The sequence below is a fragment of the Nannobrachium achirus genome (genome assembly GCF_963921795.1).
Source record: "Nannobrachium achirus genome assembly, chromosome: 6".
Taxonomy (NCBI): Eukaryota; Metazoa; Chordata; class Actinopteri; order Myctophiformes; family Myctophidae; genus Nannobrachium; species Nannobrachium achirus.
In genome coordinates, this window is record NC_137815.1 from 70,585,668 (window position 1) to 70,606,641 (window position 20,974).

At 44.4% G+C, this 20,974-nt stretch overlaps 1 protein-coding gene across 1 annotated transcript; it reads right to left on the reverse strand.

The window, feature by feature from the left end:
• Positions 1-392: 392 nt before the first annotated feature.
• LOC308287269 (uncharacterized protein) lies at positions 393-12,248 on the reverse strand (the record flags this gene model as incomplete). Its single annotated transcript, XM_080728385.1, has 5 exons — positions 393-402; positions 4,431-5,289; positions 5,578-6,373; positions 8,218-9,327; positions 11,892-12,248. The coding sequence occupies 5 exons, from the start codon at positions 12,246-12,248 to the stop codon at positions 393-395; spliced, it is 3,132 nt and encodes a 1,043-aa protein (XP_080584511.1).
• Between the last annotated feature and the right edge of the window lie 8,726 nt (positions 12,249-20,974).

The window sequence follows — 20,974 nt, forward strand, 5'->3', positions numbered from 1 at the left end:
CTCCTCTCTGCCTCAGAGACTTGTTCTCTCCATCCTTGGGGTTTTTGTCTCCTCCAGCCAGCATCTTGTACTTTACTCTCTTGGAGGCCAGAAGGGTATTTATTATTCCCCACCTCGTCCACTTGGTCCTTGGGGCTTCACAACGTATAGTTGTATGTATAAAATTAACTACGATATAAAATATACCCACTAATACAATGCACAATGTAATAAATGATATAGAGAATATTTTGATGGCTGATTGTTTTTATGCACATGATGTCATCACAGGGATGACATCATTACGTAGAATAAACACTGCCTTATTCAAACTGACTGGCAATCTCTACCATCACATGATTTGCGCAAGTACTGCGTTCGGTCTGATAGAGGACTCAATACGAGGGCAATCGCTAGAGGAGACTGCGAAGTGCCACACCGGGCAACCACTTTTGGAAAAAACACCCTTTCAGTCCAGGGCTGCTCAATCTGGAATGACCTACCTCTATTAATAAGAGAAGACTGTTTGTCATTTCCATCCTTCAAGTTTAACCTAAAAAATCACGCCCAATGTGAAGTGAGCGGTGGTCGTGCTTGCATAACGTCTTCAATCAATTGGTAATTGGTGATGTAATACAGGCTACACACACACACAGATTGCTATGGCAAAACGCTGAGGAAAAATACTAGGATATAGGTCTAGGATGTAATTGGTGATGTAATTTGGCTACACACACACACATATTGCTATGGCAAAACGTTGAGGAAAACACATTGCTATGGCAAAACGCTGAGGAAAAGTGGCTACAGACACACGCACAGCCACTCTATGGAGCGCCGCTCAAAAAATGGTTACTTGACAATCAAACGTGTGACCATGTATATAGTCTTAATAGTCTTAATAGTATAGCACATGTATGTCTTGTATAGTTTTTATTCATCCTTTTTGCGAATGTAGGGTTCTTGCTGTGAATAGTATAGTACTTGTATGTATGTGTTTTAGGTGTCTTCTCTTGATGTAAGATTGTTGTTGTTGGTATATGTTTTGTTTTGTGTTTCATGTGGGGACTACGGATGGAATTTAGCATTCTTGCTAAGTCCGGTATATTTACATTGCTTTATGTAGTGCTCATCAATATACACTGTCCCGTCCAAATAAATAAATAAAGTCAGTAAAGTAAAGGTTGCATCTGTTTGTTTCCGCCCGTAGCCAATCAGGGACCAGCATTCCTAGTGATGTCGCCATCAACAGCCAATGAGGGACCAGAATTCTTGATGACCTCACCATCAACAAGTGCTACCTGATATAAAATAACAAGGCATGCTCTGGTGGCGCACAAGTAGGCCATACATGGCAACAAGTGTGCAAGGCACAAGTTGGCACCTCGACAGAGTGTATTTGTGTATAGTAGCTCTTAGCAGGCGAGTTGTCTGTCTGTCTGTAATCTCACAAACCACTGGACCGATCTGTGCCAGTTTTCTTATAGGCACTGTAGGCCGAGGAAGTAAATGATCCTATCAGCCATCGAGTGTGTGAGTGTGTCTTCCCCATATGTGAGTGGAAATTCTCAATCTTTTGCTTTGCTATCTTTTGTCATATTTGATTTAAAGCATTAGAGTTGTTTATAATAGTAGAAATACTGTTCCTACGAAACAGTGTGGGCTCGCTCGTGACTATATTCATGCAGCGTGCTAACTGTCATGTGAAGCTCAACCAATACTCCAGCTAACACCCCTCCCAGGTTTTCCGCACCTCATTGGCTAAGGGCCCTGTCTTTGTACTGTCTGTGACGGAACTCACTATATACTAGTAAGACACCTCAGGGTGACATCGCGCCAATTCTTGACTATCTGGCCAACCACAGTGTTTCTCTGACGATTCTAGTTAGTGTGGTTGCCAGGGCAACCACATTATTACTCTGGGGAATTTTGCAGTTTTTACAACTCTTAGTCTCATTGACTTGAATGGGAAACTCCATATATAGTGAGTAACTTTTAGGTATCTGACATTTCCCATTGACTTTGAATGGGAAACACCATATATAGTAAGGTAACTTTTAGGTAGCTGACCTTCCCCATTGACTTTGAATGGGAAACACCATATATAGTGATGTAAGAGTCTGTGATGTAAGAGTTACTTTTTAGGCAACCACACTCGCAATTTCCCAAATTGCAATTTCTCTAGTTGTTATCATTCTGGGGGGAGTTTGTTCATGTTTTTCTGAGGGTATCAACCCTAGGAGACACAGGGAAACATGCAAACTCCACACAGAAAGGCCCTATCGCCAACCCCATCGAGGGTGTGAGCGATGGGGCCTAAACATGGAAATGTGGAGAACACTATATATGGAGATAGTCCAGTCCATCATGTCATAATGGGACTACCGTCATAGACAGTAGCCATTGTTAGGCCGGAGTCAATGGCTGTGTCTATGACGGTAGTTCCATATGACATATTGGACTAGACTATCTCCATATATAGTGTTATCCACATCTCCATGTTAGGACTCATATATGGGCATAAAAAGTATGTCATGTGACATCACTTCCTGTACAGACAGTCAGCCATTGACTCCGGATTAACAATGGCTACTGTCTATGACGGTAGTCCCATATGACATATTGGACTAGACTATCTCCATATATAGTGTTATCCACATCTCCATGTTTAGACAGCCAATGACTCCGGCCTAACAATGGCTACTTTCTATGACGGTAGTCCCATATGACATGATGGACTGGACTATCTCCATATATAGTGTTATCCACATTTCGTGTAGCCGCCCTGTACAGGAAGTGATGTCACAACTCGCTGACATCACACTGACATCACAGAGGATACGGAAGGACGGTCACGAGGATACGGAAGGAAGGAAGGAAGGAAGGAAGGACACTCAAGCGACACGATTCTTCAGAGTATATGCGACCTTCGGTCGCAATAAATAATGAAGATAACACAGTGTTCTCGCCATGCAGGCGAGCCCACAATTAGTGTGGTTGCAACAGGCAACCAGACGATTGTTCCAGGTCTGTGAACCTTTATGTCACCTTAATGTAAACCTGTTTTCATTTAACTTTGTCTCTGTAAACTTTTATGTCACCTAAAGTAACCCTCTTTTCATTCAACTTCTCTGTAACCCCGAAAGACCATTGAGTTCAACTGACCATTTTTTTTTTTTTTAAACAATATGTTTATTCTTTTTTTTTTTACAGACATACAAAACAACATAATACAAGACCATACTGGATCACATACAGACAAAACAAGCAAAAAAAGAAAATACAACATACAAAAAGAACAACCAAAAAACCTGACACTAACACGACACATAAGAATATTAAATAATTCTGATACAAACCATTTCTGTCCCTTTTCTGATTGGACAATATAATCAAACAGGATATCTGATATATAAATGCTAAGACGGAATTCATTTCCCTCGGGTCAGTGCAACCAAAGTTCTCCTCAAAAATGACGCAATCTATCAGTCAAGTTCTCCCTAAAAAGTGACATAATCTATCGGTCAAGTTTACAGTTTACAGTTTAGGCATTTAGCAGACGCTTTTAATCCAAAGCGACTTACAATAAGCAGATACAACATCGCAATAATAAACAAGATAATAGGTCAGTACATTAACAGCAATATAACAATGTAAATGGATATCTATCTAGAGAAAAACACAATATAATCAAGTTCTAAAGAAACCTAACAAACAATGTTAACTAGCTTCATGTATGGTCATTGATTTTACTGTAGTGCTAAGGGTTTAGGTGGAGTCTGAAAAGGTGAGTTTTCAGTCCACGGCGAAAAGTAGCGAGTGAGTCCGTTGTTCTAAGTGTGACAGGGAGTTTATTCCACAACTTGGGAGCCAAGAGGGCAAACTGTCTCGGACGAGTGGATTTTTGCCCTGGAGTTTTTAGCGAGGGTTCGGTCAGCATCCCTGTGTTGGCTGATCTAAGTGAACGAGTGGGGGTGTAGGGGTTGATCAGCTTTTGGAGGTATGGAGGAGCCATACCTTTGGCTGCTTTGAAGGTCAGCATCAGTGTTTTGTATTCCATGCGGGCCGCAACCGGGAGCCAGTGGAGGCTGCGGAGAAGGGGAGAGACATGTGAGAACTTAGGCTGGTTGAAGACCAGTCGTGCCGCGGCATTTTGGATCAGTTGGAGAGGTTTAAGTGCACATGCCGGGAGACCAGTGAGGAGAGAGTTACAATAGTCGAGTTTTGATATGACAGATGTCTGAATGAGGAGCTGCGCTGCCTCCTGGGTGAGGAACGGTCTGATTTTACGGATGTTATAGAGTGTGAACCTACAGGACCGGGTGACTGATGCAATATGTGCCTTAAATGATAGCTGGGTGTCCAGGACCACACCAAGGTTTCTAGCAGTCGGAACTGAAGTCACCAATGCATTATCTATGGAAATAGTGAGATCTTGCATGGGGCAAGACTTAGCTGGGAAGAAGAGTAGCTCCGTCTTGTCCGGGTTCAGCTTGAGGTGGTGGGCTGACATCCACTGTGAGATGTCGGCCAGACATGCAGCAATGCGCTCTTCCACCTGGGTGGCAGAAGGGGGGAAGGACAAAAACAGTTGAGTGTCATCAGCGTAGCAGTGATATGATAGATTGTGAGCAGAGATTACAGCACCAAGGGATTTGGTGTACAGGGAGAACAGCAGAGGGCCAAGTACGGATCCCTGGGGGACTCCCGTTTGGAGGGTTCGGGGGGATGAAAGCAAACCTTTCCATGAGACCTGGTAGGTCCGGTCCGACAGGTAGGAGGAGAACCACTTTAGTGCCGTCCCGGTGATGCCTAGGTCAGCAAGGGTGTCCAGGAGCAGCTGGTGATTCACTGTGTCGAATGCCGCTGATAGATCCAGAAGAATCAGGACTGCAGAGTGGGATGCAGCCTGGGCAGCATGGAGTGCTTCTGTGACTGCTAGGAGTGCCGTTTCTGTGGAATGGGCCGGTTTAAAACCTGACTGGTTGGGGTCCAGCAGGTTGTTCTGTGAGAGATGGAGAGAAAGCTGGTTAGAGACCACACGTTCAAGGGTTTTTGAAAGAAATGAGAGGAGGGATACCGGTCTGTAGTTCTTGACGTCCGAGGCGTCAAGAGTTGGTTTCTTGAGGAGTGGTGATACTCTGGCTGTCTTGAAGGCAGCTGGGACACAGCCTGAAGTTACAGAACTGTTGATGATGGCGGTTATGAAGGGGAGTAGGTCAGGTGCGATCGTCTGGAAGAGTGGAGAAGGGATTGGATCCAGGGCACAGGTGGTAGGTCTAGAGGAAGTCACTAGTTTTATGACGTCATCTGCAGAGAGAGGGGAGAAGGAGGATAGACATGTTAGGTTAGGGATACAATTGCGTGTTTTCGACACTGTATTCTGGGGGAGATGGGAGAATGAACTACTGATATCATCAACCTTCTTTTCAAAGTAGGTGACAAAATCGTCCGCTGAGAGGGATGAAGGAGAGGGGGGAGGGGGGGGTTTGAGGAGGGTTGAGAATGTGCTAAACAGTTTCCTAGGGTTTGAGGTACATGATTGGATATTTGTGTGGTAGAATGATGATTTTGCAGTGGAGAGTGCGAGTGAGAAACCTGACAGGAGTGCGTGAAAGTGAGATAGGTCCTCTGGTTGCTTCGTCTTGTGCCACTTCCTCTCTGCCGCCCTGAGAGGTGTTCGCTCAGTTCTGAGGGTTTCAGATAGCCACGGAGCCGGTGGATTTGGGCGTGCTGGCCTGGTCGAGAGAGGGCAGTGCCGATCGAAGGCTGAGGAGACAGAGGAGAGAAAGGAAGATGTTAGAGTGTCAGGAGGGAGAGAGGGAAGGATATCTGGGGTTGGGAGGGAGGAGAGAATGGAGGAGGAGAGAATGGAGGGATCCAGGGTCCTCAGGTTGCGTCGTGTGGTGACAGTCCGAGGGAGGGTCTGTTTAGATCTGTGGATAGAGAGGGAGAGGGAGAAGGTTATGAAGCAGTGATCAGAGTATTTTACAGGGGTAACAATGAGGTTTGAGGGGGAGCAGGCTCTGGTGAACACAAGGTCCAGTACATTCCCTGCCTTATGGGTGGGAGGGGAAGGGGTGAGGGACAGATCAAATGAGGACAATAGGGATGTAACGGGGAGATACTTCTCTTCAGTTGGTAGGTTGAAGTCACCCAGTAGAATCAGGGGTGTTCCATCCTCCGGAAATGAGCTGATCAGAGAGTCCAGTTCTTCCAGAAAATCCCCAAGGGTCCCTGGGGGGCGGTAGAGCACAATGATGGTGAGAAAGACAGGTTGTGTTATTGAAATGGCATGACATTCAAATGTGGACAGAGATAGGTGAGAGAGGTTTAACGCACGGATCTTCCATTTGGGAGATGTTAGAATGCCTGTGCCGCCCCAGTGCGATCTCTGGGACGCGGAGTGTGTGTAAATGTATGTGCTGTAGAGAGTGCAGCAGGAGTAGCCGTGTTATTGGCATTTATCCAGGTTTCTGTCAGTGCAAGGAATTGGAGGGAATTCAAAGTAGCCTGGCCTACAATGAATTCAGGCATGTTCTTCTTTGCAGCTGAGTGTCAGTTCCAGAGGCCGCCTTGGACTGTAATGCGTTGACTAGGTGAGCGAGGTGGGTAAATTAGGTTATTGGTGTTACAGTGCTGGGTGTAATAGTGTCTAGTGCGATGAGAGGAGAGCAGAGTAGGAATGGTCGGGAAGCACATTTTTTTTAAATATGCCAATATAACAATATAATATAACAATATAACAATTAATAACAATATAACAATTATGACAATAATATAATAATTTGTGTCCTAAGAGCAAGTAAAAAGTTATACTAATCCATGTGGGGCAGCTCCTTTACTGGATGTGTCTGGAGAAGTTCAGGTCCGATTCTTGGATTAGGAGAAAAAAGGAGGTTTAAGTGCAACAAGATAAAAAAGATCGAAGTCCTGCTTGCTTTGGTAGTATCTCAGTCTAGTCCTCTGGGTGTTCAAGTGGCTCTTCCTGCCACCATGAGTGAGAAGTGTCTGTGACCTGAGTCCTCTTATATGCTGAACAGCAACAAAGGAGGGGCAGGATCACAGGAACCAATCAGACAGTGGGGAGGGGTATTAGCCAAGAGAGTGTCCCAGAGTGTGTTCTGACAACACACACTAGGCCAAAAATACAATTAAACAAAAACAAGGCTCCAATCTGGAGAGACAGACAAATAACAGAGATGAGAGTTAAGTGCAACAAGATAAAAAAGATCAAAGTCCTGCTTGCTTTGGTAGTATCTCAGTCTAGTCCTCTGGGTGTTCAAGTGGCTCTTCCTGCCACCATGAGTTCTCCTCAAAAATGACGTAATCTATTACAAAGGCAGTTACCCTAAGACTAACTTCCGTGGGGTGAGTCGCTAACCCTCCAGATGCTCCTTTGTCGAAATGATGGTCGTTCGAAAGAGCAAGATTTCCCATCTGCTTTAGCCTTAGCTCTGGTCCAGAGCGGCGTTATTTGGAAACGCACATGAGTTCTGGGCAAACCCCGCCCATGGAAGCTTTTGACTGGCTGAACCGGAGCTATAGGGAGCGCTCCTTTTTGTTAGCTTGGACTGCGCGGAGTTGCAGCGGAGTTGCAGCGGAGTACCAGCTAAACCTAACCTTAACCCTAACCCTAACCTCAGTGAAACCATGCCTAAACCTAACCTTAACCCTAACCTCAGCAAAACTATGCCTAAACCCAACCTTAACCCTAACCCTAACCTCAGTGAAACTGACGCTGGTGAGTAACTAACCTGCGGACAGGGATGAAGACGAACGGCTCTGCTCAGAACTCATGTGCGATTCCAAATTGCGCTCCAGAGCATCAGCGAGGCCTAGCGAGGTTTCTTCAACGATCTACCAGGGAGCAGGCTCAGATACAGGACCAGGAATTGTAAAATACACTATTTTTGTCATGAAATGAAATGCATCCAGGTTCACACACACAAATGCACGCACACACACGAGGGAATAATATATACATAGGGTAACCATTAGGACAATAACAATATATAAATTCATACCTTGTCACAACAAAATACAATAAAAACATGGTTTACAGGCAGAGTTTAGTACAATTTACAATTCAGGCATTAACAGACGCTCTTAACCAGTAAGCAAGGTAAGGCTACGTCATATGCAGAGACAGTGTAGACAAAATAAATAATAATAATGTACATTGAAACTAAACACACTCTCGGATGCCGGTCAACAGATTTGTCTTTTCTTCCATGCCCTCAGCCCCAAGTAGAGCACCACGCCCCCTCCTCCTGCCGTACACACAACGATCGCAATGATGGCGCCTATTCCGATACCTCCGAGCGGAACTTCTTTTGGTGCCGGTGAAACTGTGACAGTCACACCAGGTTCTGGCTTATCTGTGGGAGGCTGTTGGGTTTGTGCTGGGATGGTGGTGTTAGGCACTTCGGTTTGTGTTGGGGTGGTGGTGTTAGGCACTTCGGTTTGTGCTGGGATGGTGGTGTTAGGCACTTCGGTTTGTGTTGGGATGGTGGTGTTAGGCACTTCGGTTTGTGTTGGGATGGTGGTGTTAGGCACTTCGGTTTGTGTTGGGATGGTGGTGTTAGGCACTTCGGTTTGTGCTGGGATGGTGGTGTTAGGCACTTCGGTTTGTGTTGGGATGGTGGTGTTAGGCACTTCGGTTTGTGTTGGGATGGTGGTGTTAGGCACTTCGGTTTGTGCTGGGATGGTGGTGTTAGGCACTTCTGTTTGTGCTGGGATGGTGGTGTTAGGCACTTCGGTTTGTGCTGGGATGGTGGTGTTAGGCACTTCGGTTTGTGTTGGGGTTGTGACGTCAAGCCCAGGTGGAGGGGTTGGTAGAGGAGCGATCTTTTTGAATTCGGATTCCTCTGCATTAAGTATGTCAATCATCTTGTTCTGACCATCATTATAGACAATGAATTCAGAAACTGGGTGCCTGAAACTTGAGTTGTCACACTGATAGCAGCCACTGACCCCATGGGCGCAGAAGAGCAGTGCCAGGAACAACCAAACATTGGGATGGACTCGCATCTTGAAGAGTCCTCTACTTGACCTCTGCTCTTGCTTGTTGGACAGTGTTACCAAACTAATTATGATGGACCATGGATGAAGGAGGATGTGACGGCCACATGAATCATAACACTCTTTCATCTTTGACTTGGACATCCCCTGGGAATGGTCGTTTTCCAGACTCTCCTCTTTCTTGGCTTCCATCCCCAAGAGGGTTTCCTTCTTGGGCCCCTTCTTGCCATTGGTCCATTCTGCTCCTCCTCTCTGCTTCTGAGACTTGTTCTCTCCATCCTTGGGGTTTTTGTCTCCTCCAGCCAGCATCTTGTACTTTTCTCTCTTGGAGGCCAGAAGGGTATTTATTATTCCCCACCTCGTCCACTTGGGGCTTCACAACTTATAGTTGTATAAAATTAACTACAATATAAAATATCTACTAATACAATGCACATGTACAATGATACATACGCACAACCTGAAGTAAATTAATGAGAATATTTTGATGGCTGATTGCTTTTATGCACATGATGTCATCACAGTGATGACATCATTAAGTGGAATAAACACTGCCTTATTCAAACTGACTGGCAATCTCTACCATCACATGATTTTATTCTGAAAGATTTTCATAATTACCTGCGTAATAATTCATAATTACCTGCGTTCAGTTGCCTATCTGTCGCGTATCTGTTTGTGTTTCCGCCCGTAGCCAATCAGGGACCATGCATTCCTAGTGATGTCGCCATCAACAGCCAATGAGGGACCAGCATTCTTGGTGACGTCACCATCAACAAGTGCTACCTGATATAAATAACAAGATGCGCTCTGCTGGCGCACAAGTAGGCCATACATGGCAACAAGTGTGCAAGGCACAAGTTGGCACCTCGACAGAGTGCAGTCTAGTTGTATTTGTGTATAGTAGCTCTTAGCAGGCGAGTTGTCTGTCTGTCTGTCTGTCTGTCTGTCTGTCTGTCTGTCTGTCTGTCTGTCTGTCTGCCTGTCTGTAATCACACAAACCACTGGACCAATCTGTGCCAGTTTTCTTATAGGCACTGTAGGCCGAGGAAGTAAATTATCCTACAGCCATCTAGTGTGTGAGTGTGAGTGTGTGTCTTCCCCATATGAATGGAAATTCTCAAGCTTTTGCTTTGCTATCTTTTGTCATATTTGATTTAAAGCATACATGGGCAATTGGCGGCCCGGGGGCCACATGCGGCCCCCACCTTCACTTAATGCGGCCCGCTGGTCAATACTGGAATACTGATATATTATTGATATCAGCTGTTACAATTCCAAACATGACCTGCTTAGTAGCTTAATGACTAGTATAGTAGTCATAAAATGTATTATCTTTTATGTCCAATGTATTGAAGTTAACATGCATATATAACTAAATGCGTTTTAAATTAAATCAAAACGTTACATTTCAAGATTCCAATAAAAAATAACAATATATAATTATATATAACTATATATATTAAATTGAGAAATGAAAAAAGTAATTCATACAAAAGTGTTGAAGAAACAAATCCAAGTTAAAATGGCTCCATAGTTTAACCCTTGAAGATGACTTTCAGACATTCAACAATAGAGTTGCAAGCTTCAAAAACGATCACCATTTACACGGTTTCAAACATAGATCACAAAATAATATCCAGGGAGAAAAGTGCCTAAATACATATTCTGAAACTGTGTTTCTGATGAAGTTGAAACTCTGAAAATGTGTTGGCAAAACACTGTGCACAATGTCTTGGCAGAATGTCTTCAGAGATACAACACATTTTTTCACAGTTTCAAAATCATTTTTCAGTCTTGCAAAAAATATTTTCATAGATTGAAAATAACTCTCAAGGTTTTGAGACCTTAGGAGTTTACAAGGTTTCAAACATGAAACACAAAATAATATGCAGGGAGAAACGTTCCAAAATGCATATTCTGAAACTGTGTTTCTGATGAAGTTGACACAACATGTGTTGGCGAAAACTCTGAAAATTGATTTGAATCTCTGAAAAAATGTGTTGAATCTCTGAAGAAATTTTGCCAAGACATTGTACAGAGTTTCGAAAACATTTTTCAGAGATTCAAAAACATTTTACAGTCTCCTTCAAGGTTTTGAAATCATTATTTATAGTTACGAGTTTAGGCATGGATCTTATCCCATGAGGAGACATCAGGCCACCAGGAAATCTCCCGGCTGTTCCTCCGGTCAATCCGGCTGTGCCCAAGAAGACCGCCACGCCCCCTCCTCCTCCCATACACACAATGATCGCAATGATGGCGCCTATTCCGATACCTCCGAGCGGAACTTCTCTTGGTGCCGGTGAAACCGTGACATTCACACCAGGTATGGTGGTAACGCCAGGCGGTTCGGTTTGTGTTGGATTGGTGACGTCAGACGGTTCGGATTGTGTTGGATTGGTGACATCAGGCGGTTCGGATTGTGTTGGATTGGTGACATCAGGCGGTTCGGATTGTGTTGGATTGGTGACAGAGTCAAGCACTTCGGTATGTGTTGGGATTGTGATGTCAATTAGTTCGGTATGTGTTGGGATTGTGATGTCAAGCAGTTTGGTATGTGTTGGGATTGTGACGTCAAGCAGTTCGGTTTGTGTTGGGATGGTGACAGTGTCAAGCAGTTCGGTTTGGGTTGGGATGGTAACGTTTGGCACCTCGGTTTGTGTTGGATTGGTGACTTCAGGCAGTTCAGTTTGTGTTGGGGTTGTGACGTTAAGCCCAGGTGGAGGGGTTGGTAGAGCAGTGATCTTTTTGAATTCGGATTCCTCTGCATTAAGTATGTCAATCATATTATTCTGACCATCATTGAATAGACCGGAATTATAGACGATGAATTCAGAAACTTGGTGCCTGAAACTTGAGTTGTCACACTGATAGCAGCCACTGACCCCATGGGCGCAGAAGAGCAGAGCCAGGAACAACCAAACATTTGGATGGACTGGCATCTTGAAGAGTCCTCTACTTGACCTCTGCTCTTGCTTGTTGGACAGTGTTACCAAACTAATTATGATGGACCATGGATGAAGGAGGATGTGACGGCCACATGAATCATAACACTCTTTCATCTTTGACTTGGACATCCCCTGGGAATGGTCGTTTTCCAGACTCTCCTCTTTCTTGGCTTCCATCCCCAAGAGGGTTTCCTTCTTGGGCCCCTTCTTGCCATTGGTCCATTCTGCTCCTCCTCTCTGCCTCAGAGACTTGTTCTCTCCATCCTTGGGGTTTTTGTCCCCTCCAGCCAGCATCCAGAAGGGTATTTATTATTCCCCACCTCGTCCTTGGAGCTTCAAAACTTATAGTTTTACAACATTAACTACAATATAAAATATCTACTAATACAATGCACACGTACAATGTTACATAAGTACTACTTGAAGTAAATGATATAGAGAATATTTTGATGGCTGATTGTTTTTATGCCCATGATGTCATCGCAGTGATGACATCATTACGTGGAATAAACACCGCCTTATTCAAACTGAATGGCAATCTCTACCATCACATGATTTTATTTTGAAATATTTTCATAATTACTTGCGCCAGCAGAGTGCGCAAGTACTGCGTTTGTTTGCCTATCTGTCGCATATCTGTTTGTGTTTCCGCCATAGCCAATTAGGGACCAATGAGAGACCAGCATTCTTGGTGACATCACCATCAACAAGTGCGACCTGATATAAATAAAAAGACGCGCTTTGTTGGTGCACAAGTAGGCCATACATGGCCACGAGTGTGCAAGGCGCAAGTTGGCACCTCGGCAGAGTGCAGTCTAGTTGTGTTTGTGTATGTTGTTTATTATATGTCTGTCTGTAATCTCACAAACCACTGGACTGATCTGTGCCACCTCACTTAACAAGAGTAGGCACTATAGCAGCATTATATGGTTAACATGATGGTCGTCTCTAACAGTCAAGTTTCAAGGCCATAGTGGTTAGATGTGTAGGGCAGGCCTACATACTCAGAGTGAATTAACACAGAATATTTTACAGTGTAGTGTAAAATGACCAGAATAACTGGGAATGTTCTGTAAACCGTTTTTTTTACTTGTTCCTTTTTTACCTTTGCATTGTATATTTTTTACTTTTGCATTGTATTTCTTGTTGCATTGTTATTTGTGTTCTATTTTTGAAATCTGACTCTGTTTACACTGTTCATTGTTATTAACACTGTATATGACAGTAGTAGGTATGGTACTGATACCTTATGTTAGTAAGTATGCTGGTTGATTCTTTAATGCATTATACTCTTGATGGCCTCTTGGGGCTGGGGGCTCTCTCTCTGCCACTGAGGTTGATTAACATCAGTCTCAAGTTCATTGGGGCGGAGTCCCCGGCTGATTTCATTCATGAATTTTGTGAATTCTACCCACCATGCCCTATTTAATTATACCTTCACTTATACATTTCAATCACTATGATGACCGTTGGCAGCCAATAGCATTCCTTATGATTCCTGGGGTACCACTGAAACAATGATGCGACACCCATCAGTAATCCCATACAAAGGACAAAAAAGCCTCATTTTCGCCGCATAGAATCCAATGGCTTCGCATCGTCCATATATTTTTTTTACAGACTATGCTTTTGACCCAAAGTCAACAGGGAAAGTTGCAAAAATCCAAAAATAAAATCAATTTTCAAAGACTTGTTGTTAATTGTCTCCACCAGAGAAGGCATGGGGGAGAGTATGTATTCCCCTCCGTCAGTCCGTGTGTGCGTACGTCCGTCCGTCCGTCCGTCCGTCCGTCCGTCCGTCCGTGCGTCTGTCCGTGCGTGCGTGCGTGCGTCCGTATGTGTGTCCTCGCAGTTTGTTACCACCTAATCTCAGTCGCCGTTTGCCCGGTTGCTGCCAAAATGAGCACACACACTCCCTGGATGCCAATTCAGGGAGAACCTCTGACCCACATTTTTTCAAATGGGCCTGTTCTAGCGCCACCATGAGGCCGATGTTCGCAAAACACATTTCTGTACACTACTCTTACAGATTTTGTCCAAAAATCCTACAAATCGGTAGGCAGTATCTCGACAGTCATGTGATCGACATGGATCTGTCTGATTTTGCATATTCCATCCTGATTGGCTAAGATTGGCTTCCAAAGTTTGTAGGATTGAGCCGTTTTGAACAAAATACCTCAAATAACAAACGCAAAGTGCAATTGTCATGAAATCGCGCACACACACATTCCCACTCGGCCGAGGAAGAAATGCCACTTATTTATTTTATTTAAAGCAGCCTCATGGTGGCGCTATAACAGGCCGATTTGTGGTTTTACCTATAACTCCACCGAACAGTGTCAAACTTTGTACTTTGTACTTTGTACTTGTACTCCCTAGTACTGGCACTCCCTAGAGGCCAAGGAGAAACCTTTTCACTGCATTTTTCACATCAGCATTTTATAGCGCCACCTTTGGGCCGACTTATGTAAAACACATTTTTGGATATTACTCCTTCAGATTTTCTCCAAAAAATAGCACAAATCGGTACACAGTATCTCTATAGTCATGTGATCAAGTCTGATCCATCTGATATTTCATATTCCATCCTGATTGGCTAATATTAGCTTCCAAAGTTTGCAGGATTGCTCGGTTTTTGAACAACATGCCTCAAATAATCAATGCAGCTTGCGATTACCGTGAAATTTGCCACACATATTCCCACTATGTCAAGGAACAAATGCTACCCTCTTCACATTGGCCTGTTATAGCACCACCAGCAGGTAGACATTAGCAAAACACATTTTTGGAACACAATGCCTCAAATCATGCATGCAGTGTCCGATTGCCATGAAAGGTCTAAGGTGAAGAACATATGGCACCTCTTTTACATTGGCCTATTATACAGTAGCACCCCCAGGACGCCTGGCCTGGTGGAGACCTGTGCTCGGAAGAACACTGCTTCTAGTTCATCTTGAGATCACTATGGTTCACTCTGCACAAGCATATTTGGAATATCTTTGTACACACCCAGTAGTTGTGATACTATCATTGCTCATCCACTATTTCTGTCTGCCAGTAGTCTGGTACAGCGTAGCCTACTGGTCCAACCTGTCAGACACCTTCAACTTTCTGTTCACCCATGTCACCTTTGTACTGCTGTACTGCACCGCTTGCAAGCCTTTTTTTAACAATCTCATCTCAATGATAAAACATATTCCCAGTGCACTTTTCTTTTTTTTTTACCTCAAGCTGCTGACAGACAATCCACAAAGACCACACAAGACCAAACATACAATGACAGAACATACAACAACATGTTCTTGAGGTGGGATGAAGAGCCCCCCATTTTCATTGTAATTATCAATAACCAAAGAACAAAAACAATGTATAAACTAACAAACTAAGGAAAAAATAAAAGAAAAAAGCTATGGAAAAACAATAGTATTAACTGTTCTGCTGCTGTAGACGATCCTCACCGTCATTCAAATCGGTGACTACATGACGCCGTTGACAGCGCTCACCGTCAATCTTACTGTATTTACAGTAAATGTATTAATACTTACATAATGTAGCTCCGGTCGCGGCCGCATCGGTAATGTCCGCGATTTGTTTAAAACGCACGTTGGGCGTGCACGCGAAGTGAAGCTCCTCCATGTTAAGTCAATGGAGAGGCCCATAAAGATACTTCATTTAATCCAAAAGAGCCATTTTGAGCCATTTTGCACCAGATCTGATGTAAACAATACACACGGCAGGGCGCAGCCATCTTTCTCTTCTCGGCTCACACTGTCATGTGACTAGATGACGTAATCGTTGCCGTCAAGTGATAATCCAAAAAAACAAAAACAACCCCCTTCCAGCCCTTCAAAATAATAGCGGTGGCCGACGGAGGAAACGGCGCGGCACCAAGGCAACAAGCAACCTTCAGATTAAGAGGCACGAGTTGTGTTAACAACTAGAAAAAGTGCTCTTCCGAGCACAGGTCTCCACCAGCCATGCGTCCTGGTGATGGTATAATAGGCCAATGTAAAAAATCTTATCTTAGGCCTTTCATGGCGAAACCATGAGGCTGATTTGAACATTTTGTTGTGTAATTTCTTCCTTGGCTTTTTGCGAATGTGCGTGCACAATTTCATTACAATTGCACGCTGTTTGATTTGAGGCATTTTGTTTGAAACGGATCAATCCTGCAAAGTTTGGAGGCCAATCTTAGCCAATGAGGATGGAATATTTAATACAGGACAGATCCGTCTTGAACATATGACTGTAGAGCTACTGTGTACTGATTTGTGTTCATTTTGGGTAAAATCTGAAGGAGTAATATCTAAAAATGTGTCTTACTTAAGTCGGCCTCCAGGTGGCGCTATAAAAGGCTGATGTGAAAAATGCAAGGAAAGGTAAAACCACGAATTGGCCTGTTATAGCGCCACCATGAGGCTGATTTCAAAAATCTGAAGTGGCATTTCTTCCTCAAGTGGGAACGTGTGTGCGCGATTTCATGTTAATTGCACCCTGCGTTTGTGATTTGAGGCATTTTGTCCAAAACGGACCAATCTTACAAACTTTGAAAGCCAATCTCAGCCAATCAGGATGGAATATGGACAATCAGACAGATCCATGTCAATCACATGACTGTAGAGACACTGTCTACCGATTTGCGTGATTTTTGGACAAAATCTGTAGGAGTACTGGCCAAAAGGTAGTTTTGCACAAATTGGCCTCCTGGTGGCGCTAGAACAAGCCCATGTGAAAAATGTGGGGCAGAGGTTCTGAATTGGCATCCAGGGAGTGCGCTTACAAAGTTTGAAACTGATCGGTGGAGTTTTAGGTAAAACCACAAATCGGGCTGTTATAGCGCCACCATGAGGATGATGAAAGCCAATATCAGCCAATCAGGATGGAATATGGACAATCAGACAGATCCGTGTTGATCACATGACTGTAGAGACACTGTCTACCGATTTGCGTGATTTTTGGACAAAATCTGTAGGAGTAGTGTACAGAAATGTGTTTTGCAAACATTGGCCTCATGGTGGCGCTAGAACAGGGCCATTTGAAAAATGTGGGGCAGAGGTTCTGAATTGGCATCCAGGGAGTGTGTGTGCACATTTTGGCAGCGACCAGGCCAACGGCGGCGGAGATTAGCTGTACACAAACTCGGAGGACGGACGGACGGACGGACGGACGGACGGACGCACGCACGGACGGACAGGGGCGAAAACATACTCTCCCCATGCCTTCGGCTGGTGGAGACAACCACTCATATATAAATGTTTCTAGTAGGCTGGCACTTGTTGCACATTACAACAAATGTCTGTGTAAACAGACAATAAACTGACTTGAACTTGAACTATTATTGATCACTCTCTGACTCAGGAGAAATTCATGTTCATTGTTCACAAGAAGAAAAAAATATATATTTAATATATAGATGTATATATATATATATAAATGTGACATCGATGATAAGAATAGAATACAGATTACTGATGTGCATGAACGAGTCACACTTGCAAATTAATTCTATCCTACCATTTGAATTTTACCCATTCAAGTCAATGGGGAAAATGTATTCACTAATACATTAATGGCCATATATATGGAGATCCCTGGCTTAGTCCTTGTCCTTTTATTTCCATAAGGGCATAAAAGAGACATCAATATCAAGCCCATATCTGGGAATGCCCATATATGGACATATTGTGTCAGTCTCATGTGGTCCATGATGTCAGACATCTATGATGTCAGACCTCTCCATATTTGCGAAAAGTATTTTTTTTTTTTTTGCATAATTCAATGGAGAAAATGAATTCACAAATACATGTATTTAAATTAAACTATATCATATAACGTATCTCTTAAAATGACATATGGCCCAAGTGCGTGCCACCAAAACTGTGGGAGTAGCGCGACAAAATTACGTTTATCTGATGTGGATGGAATAAAGTCGGACAAGTATGCAGAGCAACCACACTTATCATTTGGAACTTTCACTCAGGATGGAGCCATGGAAGTAACACTGAAGATTATAAATGAGATCGACTGCAACAATCTTACCAAAGGGTAAGTGTTTAACGTAATAAATAGGGTTTTTTGTGTAGGCAGCAGTGGTGTAATGGTCGTTGAACGTAGTACCACGGCATGTGGCTGGATCTTTAACACATGTAGAGTTGATTCTGATACGCTGTATCAGCTGATGCGTGACTGCATGTGCGCGGTGCGCACATGTAGAGGCACGCTCCTCTGTGTACCTAAGCTGCTTGCCACAAGGTTGCGCACACTTAGAGAGCTGCAGGCACACTTTAAAAATATTAGAAATGTTATTTTCTCTGGGTGTTTCGGGTCTTGCAACGGGACCGTACCTATGTTCCCCAGGTTCTATGTTCCCCAGGTTCTATGTTCCCCACTTTCTTACCACCTAAACCTACCCCTAACCCTAACCATAACCTCACTAAACTAATGCTGTGAGGTGGGGAACATAGAACCTGGAGAACATAGGTTGGACCCCCTTGCAACAAGTCAACAACAGATACCCTCCTCCTCCCGAGGCGACCGAACCGAGGCTATATCAGACCCCAGCCTGTATCCAAGTAGCATGCTACAGCCCCCACTGTCTCTTTGGCCAGTGAATGGGGAAGATGGTTGTTGTTGGCAACCCATCGAGGCTCCAGGCACTGTGGGATGCCTCCAGGCCTGGCTCCTCCTCCTTCTGACCAGAAAAGGTCATTGCATTGTGTTGTTGTTGCCGCTGAACAGCAAACTATGGGTGTGCTGAACAGCAAACATATCAGCCTCATCAGGGCAATAGTGGCTGATTTTTATTGGAGATTGTCAATCTCCAGTCTGTAGCGAGTGGGTTCTTCCTCACGGAAGAAGTGGTTAGGGCTACAGTGCCAACCCTCTCCACCCCTCTCTCCGGCCGATATCTAGTTGTTCTCTCTATCTCTCTCTCTCTCTCGCTCGCTCGCTCTCGCTCTCTCTCTCTCTCTCTCTCTCTCTCTCTCTCAGCCTGAGGGGAGAGCTGGAGGAAAAGTGTTAAGGTGCGGTTGTGGGATGAGGCTTAGTAATGACGGGGTGTGTGTGTGTGTGTGTGTGTGTGTGTGTGTGTGTGTGTGTGTGTGTGTGTGTGTGTGCGTGTGCACGTGTGTGTGTGTGTGTGTGTGCACGTGTGTGTGCGTGTGTGTGCGTGCGTGCGTGCGTGTGTGTGTGTCAGGGAGTGGAGCAGGAAGTAACGCAGTTAGTTCAGACTATTTTACAACAACAACACAGAACAACATGAGACAGCATGTGTAGGGTGAGTTTACATTAGTTTAATATGTTAAATAGATAAATAATGAGTGTCAGAGCTCTATAATGAGTGTAGGTAAGTGTTTGTTTAGTTACATGAGATTAATATGTTTAATAAGTAAATATGAGTGTCAAGGCTTTATAGTTCCATACATTGTCCTGTATGTCGTTGTGCTTAAAGCTGTAAATGTGTCCATATTAAATGATAAAAATGTTGCTTTGTTTACTTAGCTGCTAACCACCGGTGTAGGTTTAGACTGCATGGGTGGTTTGCACCAACACAGATTAAGCCTTAACCTGGTTTAAATCGAGGTCTTCTTTTAATCCAGTTGCACCAAACCTTAAACCTAGTTTTCATAATCAGGTTTAGTTTTAAACCATCCTTTTAATCTTGGTTTGAATTTTCATGTAAACCTGGATTAATCTTAATCCTGTTGCACCACTACTGATTTAAACATCAGTAAGGGACTAATTTTAAACCTGCAGGAGAGGTGGTTTAAATTTAAAGATGCCATTGACATAAATGGTGGATCACTCCTGTACTGTGATTAGTCTCCCTCCTATCCGCAGCTGGCAGCGTCCAGCAGGCTTGCAGTTGCAACTGCACACTGCGGACATTTAGTTTATCATTGACTCCCACAGAACTCGTCCAGCTAAAGCTCTGTTTTTTCGTGGCTTGTAAAGTTTGTTTGAACCTGTGGCGTGCACGCCGCGACATGTTCTCTGCTTGTTTGGGATACCAGGAATGAGGTGCTGCACCATGGAGTGACGTGCTTGCCTACAATCTTCCACAGTTCACTTGTCGCTTTTTCTGCGAGACAGCCGCTGATACGAACGACCTACGGCCTGGTCGCGACCTAGGCCACGACCTGGAGGTCGTAGGTCCCGGTTCTGGAGGTCGTAGTTCGCGGTACATACTTGTTAGGTCGCGGCCGGTCTAGTTTCGCGACCCCCGGCCGTGGTTGCGCCACCTCGGTCGTCCCCGGGCCGTTGTTGCGCGATCGGGCCGTTGTTCAGCGACCTGGGAAGTCCGCGGTCGTATTTAAAAGGTCTTTTTGCAGAATATTCTAGAGCAGCAGCGCTATTCAACCTTTTGAAGCTTGTGATTGGCTGAACCGGAGGTAGGAAGCGCTCCATTGTAGTCACTTGGACCGCGCGAGGTGCACCAAAACCTATCCTTAACCCTAACCCCAACTCTAACTCTAACCCTAACCTTAACCCTAACCCCAACTCTAACCCTAACCCTAACCCTAACCCTAACCCTAACCCTAACCCTAACCTGCCGACACTGAGTAGCTAACCTGCCGACGCTGTTGAAAACGAGCGCTCCTTCCCTTAGCAAGCGTAGAGTTTCTAAACTCGCGTCCCTTCCCTTAGCAAGCATAGAGTTTCGATCGCGGCGCTCCTTCCCTTAGCAAGCGTAGAGTTTCTAAACTCGCGTCCCTTCCCTTAGCAAGCGTAGAGTTTCGATCGCGGACTTCCCAGGTCGCTGAATTACGACCGAGATCGCGCAAAACCTCCAGAACCGGGACCTACGACCTCCAAGTCGTGGCCTAAGTCGCGACCAGGCCGTAGGTCGTTTGTATCAGCGGCTCTTGCTGCTTTTTCTAGTAGATTGACCCTTTCCCCGCCTCCCCATTCTTCTGCAAACCCACCACTCTGACCACTACGCACCACGGAGTGACGCACTGTGAGTTTGTATATCTGCCGTGTAACGGAGGGTTATAAAATTATATATTTTTGGCTGCAGG